Genomic DNA, 13,629 nt, shown 5'->3' on the forward strand with positions numbered 1-13,629 from the left:
GTTATATTTGTGCAGCAGGCAGATGGTGTCTACCCATATACAAGCCATTATTTTTGTTGAATAAACAGGCCGGGCGGTGAGGCAGCTTTGGTTCCATCTGCGCTTTTAGTCACTTCTGGCCCACTTCATGTTATCTTCATAAAGTGGGCATCTTTTTCCAATTTTACAGTAGGTGACATCATTTAAGATATGCTAAATACTGTAAAAACATAATTACTATAAGAAATTGGAGTGAAGCAACACAGCATGCATGCATTCCAATTTGCAAAACAACATTATACATTTGTTTGATATGCACACACGCAAAGTCAGCGTGTTCTCCTTTCTTGTTACGCCTCAGTCCCTACCAGAACATGCTAAATAATTCACTTGTTGTACCAAGAAAGAGAAGCGGAGTTGGAAATGAATGCTTGACCCCTCTTCTAGCAGCAAAGCATCCAGCCAGCGCAGGTTGGTTATGGAGAGTTGGACAGGGCAGGAAAAACAAAACAGGTTTATTCTCTGGGAAGTGGGTGCTCGTACAAACAAAAACACAGCAGAATGGAAAGATGGTATACTGTAACACCTTCTCTTCTTGCTAATTGAGGCATGCTACTCTGTTATCAGACAGTTATGCCAAAAAAAAAAAAAAATTAAACTTAAATTACCAGCTTTGAAAATGATTTTATAAACACATGCGACGAACAGTCATTCTTCACACACACAAACAAGCATGACATAACTGGAGCATGACCCACCTGCGCTTGTTGGCGGCATTGTTCTGGTTGTCATGGTTATCCTCCCCTGACATTCCGGCAGCCCCCCTGAGACTGTTGAGAAGAGGGGTGTCGCTCCCGTCCTCTTCACAGGAGTTGCTGGCCACCGACAGGAAGCTGCTCACAGACAGCTCCGACTCGGACTCTGCGGGAAGACAACGGGGGGCAGGTGATGGCGGATCATGCCAAAAATACACAGTTCTGGGCAAGCAGCAGCCTCATCGGTTCACAACACAAACACGCAACTCCAGTTCCTCTTTAACTACCTCCCCAATGCCTCTGCCTCCTCCCTGCTGCCTCACCAAACCCCACCTGAGCTTTGTGTTCCAATGAGGCTTCATTTCCTGCGACACAGTTTGCTCCACTCTCCTGCTCATCATTGCAATATTGGTACAATACAAGCAGCATCATTTTTGCATATATCAGCTCTGTAAAAAACTATTATTTGACTAACAGCAGCGTTGTGGGACTACATCATGAGCAGCTAGACTCACATTTTTTGCACAACATTATATTCAACATAAAGTGCTCAGCACAGTTTAAAGAGTCTCATGGGCAAACAATGTCTGCGGTCAGCGCTCTTCATGAATAATGCAGACATTCTCGAGGGACTGTTGTAGTGCACAAACATCTTGGAGGAAGTACACACTATACTTTCTGTATTTACATCGAGGAAAAAAAAAAGTCTGAGCACAGGGTCAACACTCCGTAAACATAGATCATGCGGGTGGGCCCTGTTTTGTGTGAATAAGTGCATGTAAAATGTCAATTCATGAATTACAAAATACTTCATACGAAATTTTACCATAAGCGTATACCTAGCAACTTCACCGATTTGACTATAATGACAAAATTACAGCTGTCAAGCAATTAAAAAAGAGCAATTAATTATGATCTGTAATTACCGTAAATTCCGGACTATAACAGTGTTATCATGCATATTTGTACATGCTATTGTGATGTAATGAAGGTAGCGTTGTTAACATTACGGGTGTCTGTTAGTATTATTACCTTACAGTGGCATTCTGTTTGTATTCTTCTAGTTTCACAAATTCCTCAGTAAATTCACCCAACTGTCACCATGGAATTATTGAGTCTGTTTGGCTGATTGGAGAGCTAACTTCAGCAGCTGGTGGGTCCATGATGATGACTTCGGTTTAGTTTGATCTGCTGTTTTACTGCTGTGTCACAGACATCGTTTGGAAACAATTAAGGTATGTAAAATAAACATTTATACAATTGTTCTTTCTAAATAACTAATTTCACAATGTATATATCTGCGGTTTATAGTCCAGTGCGGCTAATACCGTATTTATCGGATCATAGGGCGCACTGCTGAGAAGCGGGTCTATTCAGGTCTATTTTCATACAAATGGCGCACCAGATTATAAGGCGTATTAAAGGGATCATATTATGATCTATTCAGGTCTATTTTCATACAAAAGGTGCACCAGATTATAAGGCGCATTAAAGGGGTCATATTATGATTTTTTTTTCTAAATTGAAAAGACTTCCTTGTGGTCTACATAACATGTAATGGTGGTTCTTTGGTCAAAATGTTGCATAGATTATGTTTTACAGATCATATTTAGGTCGTCTTCTGACCATTGCTTCAGGATGCGCCGTTTTGTGGGCGGTCTTATTTACGTGGCTTTGACAGCGTCTTCTGCCCGTCATCTTTGTTGTAGCGGTGTTGCGTGCAGAGACGGGAGTGTCAAAAGTTGGAGCTAACGGTTTTAATGACATTCAGCCTTTTTTTTAAAAACAATAACAGAGCAGAGCCTCATCCGTGGCTCACTAGTGCAACAACGGTGGAATTGTGTCCCCCGTGAAAACCCGTTCGATCGGAACCCTTTTAATAACTAAAGTTCCGTGGGTGAATTATGTAAACCCACTACACCGGTAGTTTTCGCTTCCATGGCGACATAGAAGTTACTTTATATTAGAAATAGCAACAGTGGAGGAGGAACGCCCCATAACAAGAAGACAGAGAATAAGAAGAAAACTGCCCGGGTCATGGCTAGATTTATGTTTTGTGGCTTTTTTCCTACGTTAGTCTGTTTCCATGCACTACCTTATTTCCTTTGTTTACTTTTGGTTTTCATGGACACAAATTCTCCACACCTGCCCTTGCTTAGTAATTAGTGTTCCCACCAGCTGTTTTGGTTAATCGATGGATGGATGGACTCCCCTTTATATTTTTCAGTCACCCAGCACAAGTTGCTGGGTCAATGCTCGCTCTTCGCTTTTCCCCACACTTGTGTATTTTTCCTAGGTTAAGACTTTCTCGCTGTTTGCCCCTGGCGACTATCTTGGTATTTTGGCTCCACACTTGACTAGTGTCTGAGTTTTTTAATTTGTTGTCTTGCCTGGAAGAATTAAAATATCTGCACGCTGCTCCTGCTGGTTTCCTGCTTGTCCGTCTGCTTGCGAGAAGACACAAAAATCGCAGCAATGCATCCAGAACGTAACAAAGATTATTGACTACAATGGCGGACGCGCGCACAAGATCAGGACTTATGCAGATCCCAATTAAAGATCAGCAGGTGCCAGAAGGTAAGAAAAGTAGATTTTGCAAAAAAAAAACGCCCGGTAATAGGTGCCATTTTGCGATCCTTATACACACACACACACCATAGTAATACTGTATGTTGAAGCACAGTACGTCTGACTACAGTAGCCGTAATGCTCCGACAGTCCATCAAGCGTTGCGGCTTCATAGCTTACCAAAGTGGTACTAAAACATTTTGACGGATTTTTGAGCACGATGTGTAATTTTCTATATTCTCAATGGAACATCGAAAGTTTTGGTGTTCTTTACTGGTGTCATCTTGCAGTCTACACGTATCTTATGTGTGACTGCCATCTACTGGTCACACTTATTACACCACGTACCAGATAAAATATTTTCGAGGTCAGTGAGCACAACCAGAATTATTCCGTACATTAGGCGCACCGGGTTATAAGGCGCACTGTCGATTTTTGAGAAAATGAAATAAATAAATATTGTGTATGGGATTAGTGTTTTTTCTTCCAAAATTTAGTGGGAGTGCTCTATAATCTGTAAAAATATGGTAATTAATCTGCCTCATCTCTTTTTTTGTATATAATGTCTTAGACCTTATTCAGCAACTGAACATTAATTTATTTATTTACGAGTTTTGGTTTTATTCTACGCTAAAATCAAGACAACATTCAAACTTAAACTATAAACACTTCTGATACGTCTTCAAGTATATAATGAATATTTTCCACTATTTGTTAAAATATGTTTCATCCCATTTCCACTATTTAAAGTCGCCAACGTCACTGGCCAAGTTTCGTGACAAAGTGAGACGTCTTTTTCACCGTGTCTACATACTATTTTCGTGCCTAATGGCTGTAGTGTTGTTACTCTCAATAAATATTCTCAGTAAAGCACAAGAAAAGAGCGAGGCAACGCACAGGCATACACGAATAAAAAACCTAATACGCTAAATAGTATTGTAATAAATGAATCGTAATAAATGAATCGTAATTAACGTGATCATTTGACACCCCCAGACAAAATTTCTGTGGCACACAACTTGAGTGCTCATTACAAAAGGCGTAAGTACCTGGGATCGAATCCCAGCCGAGGTAAGAGATGGAAAGATTAGAGATGTTTTAATTTTCTACAAAAAAATAAATAAATCTCCCACATGCATCTAATTAAATACAGATTAGTTTTAAAACATTTAGCCCGGGACTGAGCATGATCATAACGGGCAATGCATGGACATATCATCAGAGCAGATATTTTGTCAGCTCATGAAAATGCGACAATTCATGATGGTCTATGGCTAAAAGGGTCTGCTGACCTGACAAAGCGTCATAGAATTCATCTTCAGTGAGCGTGCTGAGGGCGGATGACCTCCTACTCTTGCACAGGGTCTGCTTGAGCTTGTGGTGCTCAGTCGCTATGGTCTGCAGCGCCTCTGTAAGAGCCTTGTTCTTCTCCACTTCCTGCTCCAACTTCAGTGTCCAAACCTTCAGGTTTGGATGCAACATATACACACATGCATTATTATTACAGACTTACCTCAATTTAAGAGTAATTTCAGGTACAAGCTGGCTCTCTAATTTTTGTTATGCTTAAATTTGTGAGCATAATTTGAGTTACGAGTAGGTTGAAAAAAAAGTTAATCTTCCCCACCGCTAGATGGCGTTGCGAAAACAAGCTAGTATCTGCCTCAAAACATCTGGCCTTAAAAGCGGAAGATATTCACTGAACCGAAGAAACAAAACAGGATTGACCGTGCAGCCAACCCATGAATCAGCTATGCAATCAACAACTCTTGAAGCAGCAGCCAGCTGCCGCGCCTGCAAACAATATCCAAAGGGCGGACATCCATCCATGAAAATATGGAGAAGCTACTGATGGTGAAGCAGCTTGAAGTAGATGCCGCATTTGTTCGGTCCCCAGGGTAAATGGACGTTATTACATTATTTCATAAATCTATTGTGCTGTTTTCAAACTATTTCTTACTTAAAATTATTTCTTGTTATTAAGGGTATATATTAAAATTGCTGTGTTTATTGGCGGCTAAACATGGATTAAATAGATTTAAAATAATTGTAATGGACGGGGCTGATTTGAAATATATAGGTTTTGAGTTAGGAGCTTTGTCATCGAACGAATCGTGCTTGTAAGTTGAGGAAATACTATATTATTATTATTTGAATGGCTTTTTTAACTTTTTTGTTAATCTTGAAAATTGTTTTGAAGTCACTCATGTTTTGATTGGTATCTGTGCATTGCTCGTTTCAGCATGGCTCTAATGACATCTCATTGTTGGGAACATGCCATCAGATCTAGTTTCTGCAGATTAGAACAAAAACCCTGAACGCAGAGATGTGTAGGTCGAGATTGAGTGTCCCTTTACTGCAACCTGAACCAAGCCCTCGAGAGACAACAGATCAGGGTTTCCTATTATCTTGGGCAGCTTTGCTCCTTTCATTACTCTCTACTGACAAAAAATGCTCACTGGAAAATGTTTTACAAACTGGAAACCTACTGATTGGTTTTGTAAATATTGTAGATGACACAATGACCAATTTGGGATTCTAAAAGAAACAGGAGCTTGTAAAAAAAGCCTCTGTCAATAGGTCTGCAAAGTTGTTATGGAACTAATGTGAATTAAATGCCTAGGACAGGGGTGCCCAAATTTGGCCTGTCAAACTTGAATAGCTTCCCAAAATGTAATATATATTCATACGGACCTCTTTCAAGCTCACACAATCATTGAGTTAAGGTCCACGAGGTCAACTCATCCCCATATAGAGAACATTATATATGGTGGTAGGGGGCTAAACCCTTCACTCAAGGTGCTGCTGTACACTTAAAATTGCTGTATTTGGCCCGTGGCCCACTTTGGACACCCCTGGCTTAGGAGAACCTTACCAGCAGACTACACCCAGCCCCAAGTCCCTTGCTCATGGGAACAATTTGCTTTCTCTTTATTAAACCCTCTTAGGAGATGAATGATGTATGTCTGATAGTACACATTTCCAAGCTCTTGTCTCAGTAGTCTGTCCAGGAAGAGAACACTTTGTTTTGTAACACCCCGTGCCAGCTCTTTCGCTCTCACCGCATTCCCTTTTGCCTGAGCACGAACTGAGCTATTTTAAATCCCGTTGATGCGGTGTGCCATTGCCGATGGGAATTGGGAGAGATGCTTGTCCTTGGCGAACACCCCCAAGGGTAGAGATGTGAGATGAACTCAAATGTGTGCTCTAAGTTGATGCATGTGTCAATGTCTGTGACAGCTCCAGACACAAGCATATAGATGCAGTAGACTGGCCAAGAATATAGTCTTTAACCAAAATTGTATCGGGCCAAAGTTAAATATATCCTTCAAAAACCTCAAATAAAGAGGCCAACATATACAGTTCCCTATATCCTTTGGGTGAAAGATGACAGGCAGTGGTTTAGAACCCCATGAGGCAGCTATTTAAGTAGAGGTTAGACTTGTGATCACTGAGCTCCAGGAGGTGTGAAGGGCAATCTGCTATTTTACAGTCTGCAGTGTGAGGAGTGGGGCAAAAATATACCGCATGTCTCTTGCCTCTGCAATGAACAATAGGCAATTTTTATGCATCATTATTAATATTACTGCTATTATTCTCTCAATGTAACGTTTTTAGTAACTTTAGTATTATTTATATTTTGATTTTACATATATTTTATCATATGGTTTATACTATTTTTTAGATGGCATTAATTTTAGTTAATAATTTCTGATCTGCCACCTTACCATGGTAGAGGAGTTTGCTATGTTGTCCAGGGGATTTTATGCCCCCTGGTAGGATCTTCCAAGACAAACAGGTCCTCGATGAGGGACCAGACAAAGAGCAGCTCAAAGACCTTTATGAAGAACAAAAAAACGAGGACTCAAATTTCCCTCGCCCAATTGCGGGTCACCGGTGCCTAGGGATGATGTTTGATAAGAAATTATCGAGTTCGAGCCTATTATCGAATCCTCTTATCGAACCGATTCCTTATCGATTCTCTTATCGAGTCCAGATAGGTTGTTGTATATGGAAAAAAACACAATATTTGGTTTAACAAATCACTTCACATTCTCTACTGCTCGCTACTATAGTATTACCATATCTGAGTTATTGTGCAGAAATGTGGGGAAATAACTACAAATGTGCACTACATTCGTTAACCGTGTTACAAAAAAATGTAATTAGACTGATACATAATGTTGGATATAGAGAACATACAAACACTTTATTTATTGAGTCAAAAATATTAAAGTTCGATGATTTGGTAAAATTGCAAACAGCTAAAATGATGTGGAATTAAAAGATGGAATGGATTAAGTAAAGAAGTTAAACATTGTACTGATATGATCCACTTTAAGAGGTTGTTCAAATGAATAGTGCTTACAAAGTACAAACAAGAAGAATTATGAGAAATACTTTCAACCTTATCGAAAATAAGATATTATTCATCTCAGTACATTAATAATGACTGAATTAATGAATTACATATTACAAAACTGTTGTATATACTAATTCACAGATATTTTATTATAAAAATGTCAGTAAATGATGTATATATTTGTATGAAGTGTGAAAGGGGAAGGATTAAATAAGCTTTACTTCTTCCTACTCCTGTAAAGTGAAATGATATGAATCTGTGATGTATTATGATGTGGTCGGATCATATTTTGTTTAGTTATGTTCTGTTAGTTTTGGACTTCCTTAGTTGTTTTGTGCACTTCGGGGGTTTGTTTTAGTCACAATGGTTATTTATGATTTTCACCTGCCTTGTACGCGCACCTGTTGCTCATCAGAGACTCTATTTAAGCCTGCCTTTTCCGGTCACTCGTCGTGGCTTCATTGTTTGCATTTGCAACAGTAACGTTGGCATTCTGGTTTTCGAGCTCATGATTCCTGTACTAAGTTACCTTAGCTTCTAGTGTTCCTGTGCTAAGTAAGTTTTTGCTTTAGCTTCTCGTGCGAACGGCACACTTTCCTTTTGTTTCGTTCCTGTCTGTTGTAATGTGTATGATTTATGAGAAATAAATAATCTCCTACCTGCACGCTTTCGTCCGGAGCCGTCAGTTTTGCGTCCCGGGAACGTACCGCAGCACGCTGCACCCCGCCGTGACAAATGACTGAGCTACGTGACGTAATTTCTTGTGATGTCACACGGGGCATTTCTTGTCGGGACGGGATTCGTTCCAAGTGATTCGAATAAAGAACTAACTCTTTTTCTTTACTATAGTAGTCTCGATAACGGGTACCGGTTCTCAAAAAGGGATTAGAGTCCGAGGACTCGGTTCTTTTCTTATCGAACAACCGGGAAAACCGGTTTCGAGTATCATCCCTACCGGTGCCCCCCTATGGAACCAGACATTGTGTCCGAGTGGGCCATGTTCCGTACCTCTGTTGTTGAGGCGGCCGATCAGAACTGTGGCCACGAGTTGGTTGGTGCCTATCATGGCGGTAATTCCAGGGATGCCGTCAAGCTGAAAGAGTCTTATCGGGTCCTTTTGGCTCATGGGACTCCAGAGGCAGCGGACAGGTACTGATAGGCCAAGCGGTGTGCTTTGTGGACTTGGAGAAGGCATTCGACTGTGTCCCTCGGAAATTCCTGTGGGGAGGGCTCAGAGAGTATGGAGTATCGGACTGTCTGATTGTGGCGGTCCGCTCCCTGTATGATCGGTGTCAGAGCTTGGTTTTCATTGCCGGCAGTAAGTCAGACTTATTCTCAGTGAGGGTTGGACTCAGTCAAGGCTGCCCTTGTCACTAATTCTGTTCATAACCTATGGACAGAATTCTCAGGCGCTGTCAGGGCGTTGAGGGGATCGGGTTTGGTGGCAGCAGGATTAGGTCTCTGCTTTTTGGAAATGATGTGGTCTTGATAGCTTCATCTGGCCAGGATTCTCAGCTGTCACTGGATCGGTTGTGTGAAGGCACTAGGGTGAGAATCAGCGCCTCCAACTCAGAGTCCATGGTTCTCGCCCGGAAAAGGGTGGGGAGGAGATCTTGCTTCAAGTGGAAGAGTACAAGTACCTTGGAGTCTTGTTCACGAGTGAGGGAAGAGGGGATCGTGAGATCAACAGGTGCGGCGTGTGCAGTAATGCAGGGTGGTGGCGGCTGTCTTTTAAAGATAGGGAGAGAAGCTCTGTCATTGGGAAGGAGCTCAAGGTAAAGCCGCTGCTCCTCCACAACGAGAGGAGCCAGATGAGGTGGTTCGAGCATCCTGTCAGGATGCCCCCCCAGAGGCCTCCCAAGCGAGGTATTTTAGAACAAGACCCAGGACGTTAGGGAGACTATGTCTCCCGTTTGTCGTGGGAACGCCTCAGGATCCCCCGGGAGAAGCTGAACAAAGTAGCTGGGAAGAGGGTGAAGTCTGGGCTTCTCTACTCAGGCTGCTGCCACCGCAACCTGACCTCGGATAAGCGGAAGAAGATGGATGGATAGATAATTGTAGTTGTTCTACAGTGGGGACGCCTCAAAAGTGGCGTTTTGCCTGTGACATGCAATGTTTCGGCTGTGTTTTTGTCAATAGTGCTGTGTGTGAATGCATGTGTATGTTTTCTTCTATTTTATTATTTGCTATTATTTTCTATTATTTGTTTAAGTGGCAAACTTTGCGTTTGCCACTTGCCTGTATACGAAAAGTGTGATGTAAACTAAGTTTGATTTGAAGTTCAATTGATAACTGTGTGAGTTTGCATGCACATTCCAGACCTGGTCAATAGATCAAGAACAGTTTTAGTCCTGATAAAATCACATTGCGTTTGGTAAGTAATTATACTCACATCTACTCCAACTCTTCCGGCATTTTGACAATCATCATATACTCTGCATAAACATGACAACACGGTTAATGGAAAACGCTCTCTATTTTGCTCATTTAAGAGGCACAATCCTCTGAGCATGATCTTAGAAGATCAGCTTGGCGTGCGCCATCAATTTTGCAGGTGTTTTAATACATGCAAACCTTAAGTAGATCAGGCCCTTAGGGTTCCTCGTGCAGAAATTGAGAATCAGACTACCAGAGATCAGGCCATAAGTGTAGTCCCCTCACTAAAACACGGACAGGATTGGACTCGTTTTGCGGATGTGGCTGATGTGGGTCAGACCAGGCGTTCTCGGCGACATCTTATTTGCGTATTTAAACCCTCCGAGGAATCAGACCTGTCCTCTTTGCACTGTATATGCAGAGACATTCAAGTAAAACTGCAATAGCATACCAATACTATTATTAAAGTATAACAGACGGCATGGCATCCAAGGAAGTCGCAGGATAATGGAATGGCGGAATTAGCGTTAATGCCATATGACACAGCCAATCTCAGCATTGTGGAATATATAATCCACTTATGGTAAATAAAGTCGCGGCAGCTTAGCAAAAGAAAAGGGCTTGTGAAGACATTTTCCTTTGCGATTACATAATACAGTTTTTAATACAGAAATTTAGCGAGCATTAGTCTGACATTCTTTATGCCTGATGAAACGCTTTATAACCTTCCTGTGACAACCATGCCAGTTTACCCCTGACAGGAAAGCATCTGCTGGCAATTCATGCATTTATAATTTGGACGGGCAGTGCACACCTCCCTGTGTAAACATGCAGCTTTAGACATTGTTGTCCCGCTGTTTCCCATTTGAACATTATACTTCTCTAAAACATTGAGACAAGTTGTCACAGCGGATACATACACTATCTCAAACTTGAAAAAAGGTCTGCAACTTAATGTACATAGCATCCATCCATCCATCCATTTTCTACCACTTGTCACATAGCAGTTTGACCAAATTCAACAAAGGCTAGTTTCATTAAAAAGAAGAGGCAGGCAGTACTACAGGCAGTGCTAAATTCATTAGCTCAAGCTCAATTTCACACTCTGAATTAAGGACATTAAATCCAAAGAAAGATTAGCTCAACGTTTTGCAGCAATTAAGACCAACTCTTTACAAAAGCACATCATCATACATTTAAACTAAAATGGGAGTGACCAGAACTGGATTTGGCTGAAGAATAGAATATGTACCTGTGCAAATGCTGGTTGGGAGTGCCTCCTTTTTGTTCACTCTTCTCAGCGTGTGACAGTATGCGCACACGCCTACAACTGAACACACACACACACACACACACACACACACACACACACACACACACACACACACACACACACACACACACACACACACACACACACACACACACACACACACACACACACACACACACACACACACACACACACCGTTCAGCTCCTTCCCACTTAAAACACAGCTTATTCCCAGAGTAAGAGTGTGTTCTTGTGTGCGAGTCTACACTGATCCACAAGCTAAATGCAGACCTAAGCAGAAAAGGAGATCTTTCCCAATGATTACCACACTGCACAATTGCTACAACTACCCTCCTTCCACCCTCCACAAGGGAACATCCCGGTCATTGGGACAAGTGGATCAGACCAAGTGTGTGTGCCACCTTCCACCCTGATTGCTGTATGAACAAGCTAATGCAAAGAGGAAGGGCTCAATGATTTTACTCAACAGAAATGCTGTGCAAGACTCAACTGATCCTATAGAGCTAATGGTTAGGGATGGGTATTACTTACATTTTAACAGATACTGGTACCAATTAGTACTTAAAAATGGTACTGGTTGTATGGCGCCCTGACCAATACTTAATTATTATGTTTTTTTTAAACTTGCAATTTAAAAAAAATAAAAAAAAATTTAATTAAAAAATGCTTTTTTTATTTTCATGGAATTTTTTGAAATTCAAATGGGACCCACTAGTAATTTAAATGTCAATTATCTGATTTAAAATATAAGTTACATTAATTTGAAAAATATATATCCAAATAAATAATAATCCAAATTATATTATTATTGCCGCAATACGGAACATAGAGACCCTGCACAAACGACTGGCTTGTTTATAATTCCAGGTATTCATGAAAGCAACATCACTCCTGTAACTGTCATTGGTGCATAATGAAGAAGTCCTGTGTTGTTGTGTGTACTAGCTAGCGCTGTGGTGCGAGCAGTGTTATGAGGGATGCCGTTCGGCATGTTCAAGTCAGCAATAACATTTAAAAAGAGCGTCAGACTGTGCGCTTCTTCTTATTTGTACAGCCAGAATGTTGCTGCCCGAGTCCTGACTAGAACCAGCAAATACAACCACATTAGTGCAGTGCTTGGGTTACTGCACTGGCTTTCTGTTGCTCAGAGAATAGATTTTAGAACAGCTGTGCTTGTGTGCGAATCCTTTCAAAGTACGTCTGTGACAAGTTAGAGTCATATGAACCATCTCGGGCTCTGAGGACCTCAGGGAGTGGTCTCCTGCTGATGCCCAGAGTTTGGACTAAACATGGTGAGACTGTTTTAGTTTTATATTCCTACAATCTGGAACAGTCTTCCAGAAGATGTGAGACAGGCCTTAATGTTGTTCAGATCCATGCTAAAAACTTTAAAAAAAAAAAAAGTTTTTAAACAAAGTATTTTTTATACACTTTGTATGTAATTGAATTAATGATTATTCTTATTTATTTGTATTCACCTAGTAATTCTATGCATGTGTAGAGCAGTTGGATTTGTCTTGCGTATGAGTTGTACTCTATAAACAAATTTGCCGTGCCTTACAATATCACCGCCAAGCACTTGTTGCAGGTTGGTGAGTCTGCATTCATTTAGCATGGAAATTGCGCACCGATATCTACTGCTTTTTTGGTCTGGTAAATACTATTTACCTTGGCACCGGTGCTATTATGGAACCGGGTTTTGGTACCCATAACTCAATGCATGATTGAGGCAAAGTAAGGAAGGACTTGCTTTTTTCAACCAGCTAAGCTAACTGCAGTCATGTTAAAAACTCGTTTTTTAGTTCCTATTGCCACAGCGGACACGGTTTAAAGTAGATTTACCCAACAGTAGCTGATTATGGGTAGCTCAACCAAAATGGCCAAATAATACTTGTTTTAACTGAGTATTTTCTATTTTTAACTGTTCAATTCAGACATTATGCTTCTATTTAATGAAAAAGTACTACAAAAATGGCATAAGTGACAGCGACCACACTGATTAGAGGTCTGCTTCGTAAATAAAGTACAAATATTTTGCTCGTCATATAAATACAATATACAGCGAAGCTCAAAAAGCTCAACTAGCCTTTCTTTTTGACAAAGTAGCACTCATAGTGACGACAGTTGGAGAGCATTGGTCTAGGGAAAAGAAAAACGCAACCAAAAAAGGCTTGAGTATTACCTCTTCTTGACGGGACAATAACTGAAGGCAGAGCTGGAGAGCAGCACTAGTTTCACTGGAAAGCTTGCTGGTGTCTTTTGCTTTCAGTAGAAGTGGTGCAGGCAACGCTGAC

At 40.9% G+C, this 13,629-nt stretch overlaps 1 protein-coding gene across 3 annotated transcripts in view; it reads right to left on the reverse strand.

Annotated features, from left to right (window-relative positions):
* The window catches only part of LOC133630850 (oxysterol-binding protein-related protein 1-like), a 63,978-nt gene that overhangs the window by 33,672 nt on the left and 16,677 nt on the right, over window positions 1-13,629 (reverse strand). For 2 of the 3 annotated variants that reach the window (XM_062022656.1, XM_062022655.1), the window contains exons 15-17: window positions 13,518-13,624; window positions 4,595-4,763; window positions 738-900 (exon numbers count right to left, since the gene is read on the reverse strand). In XM_062022656.1, the coding sequence (XP_061878640.1) occupies window positions 738-900; window positions 4,595-4,763; window positions 13,518-13,624 (439 nt within the window). Of the gene's footprint in view, window positions 1-378; window positions 705-737; window positions 901-4,594; window positions 4,764-13,517; window positions 13,625-13,629 lie in introns of those variants that run through there. The other variant, XM_062022657.1, reaches the window with a different exon arrangement.

This window comes from Entelurus aequoreus, linkage group LG16, assembly GCF_033978785.1.
Source record: "Entelurus aequoreus isolate RoL-2023_Sb linkage group LG16, RoL_Eaeq_v1.1, whole genome shotgun sequence".
Taxonomy (NCBI): domain Eukaryota; kingdom Metazoa; phylum Chordata; class Actinopteri; order Syngnathiformes; family Syngnathidae; genus Entelurus; species Entelurus aequoreus.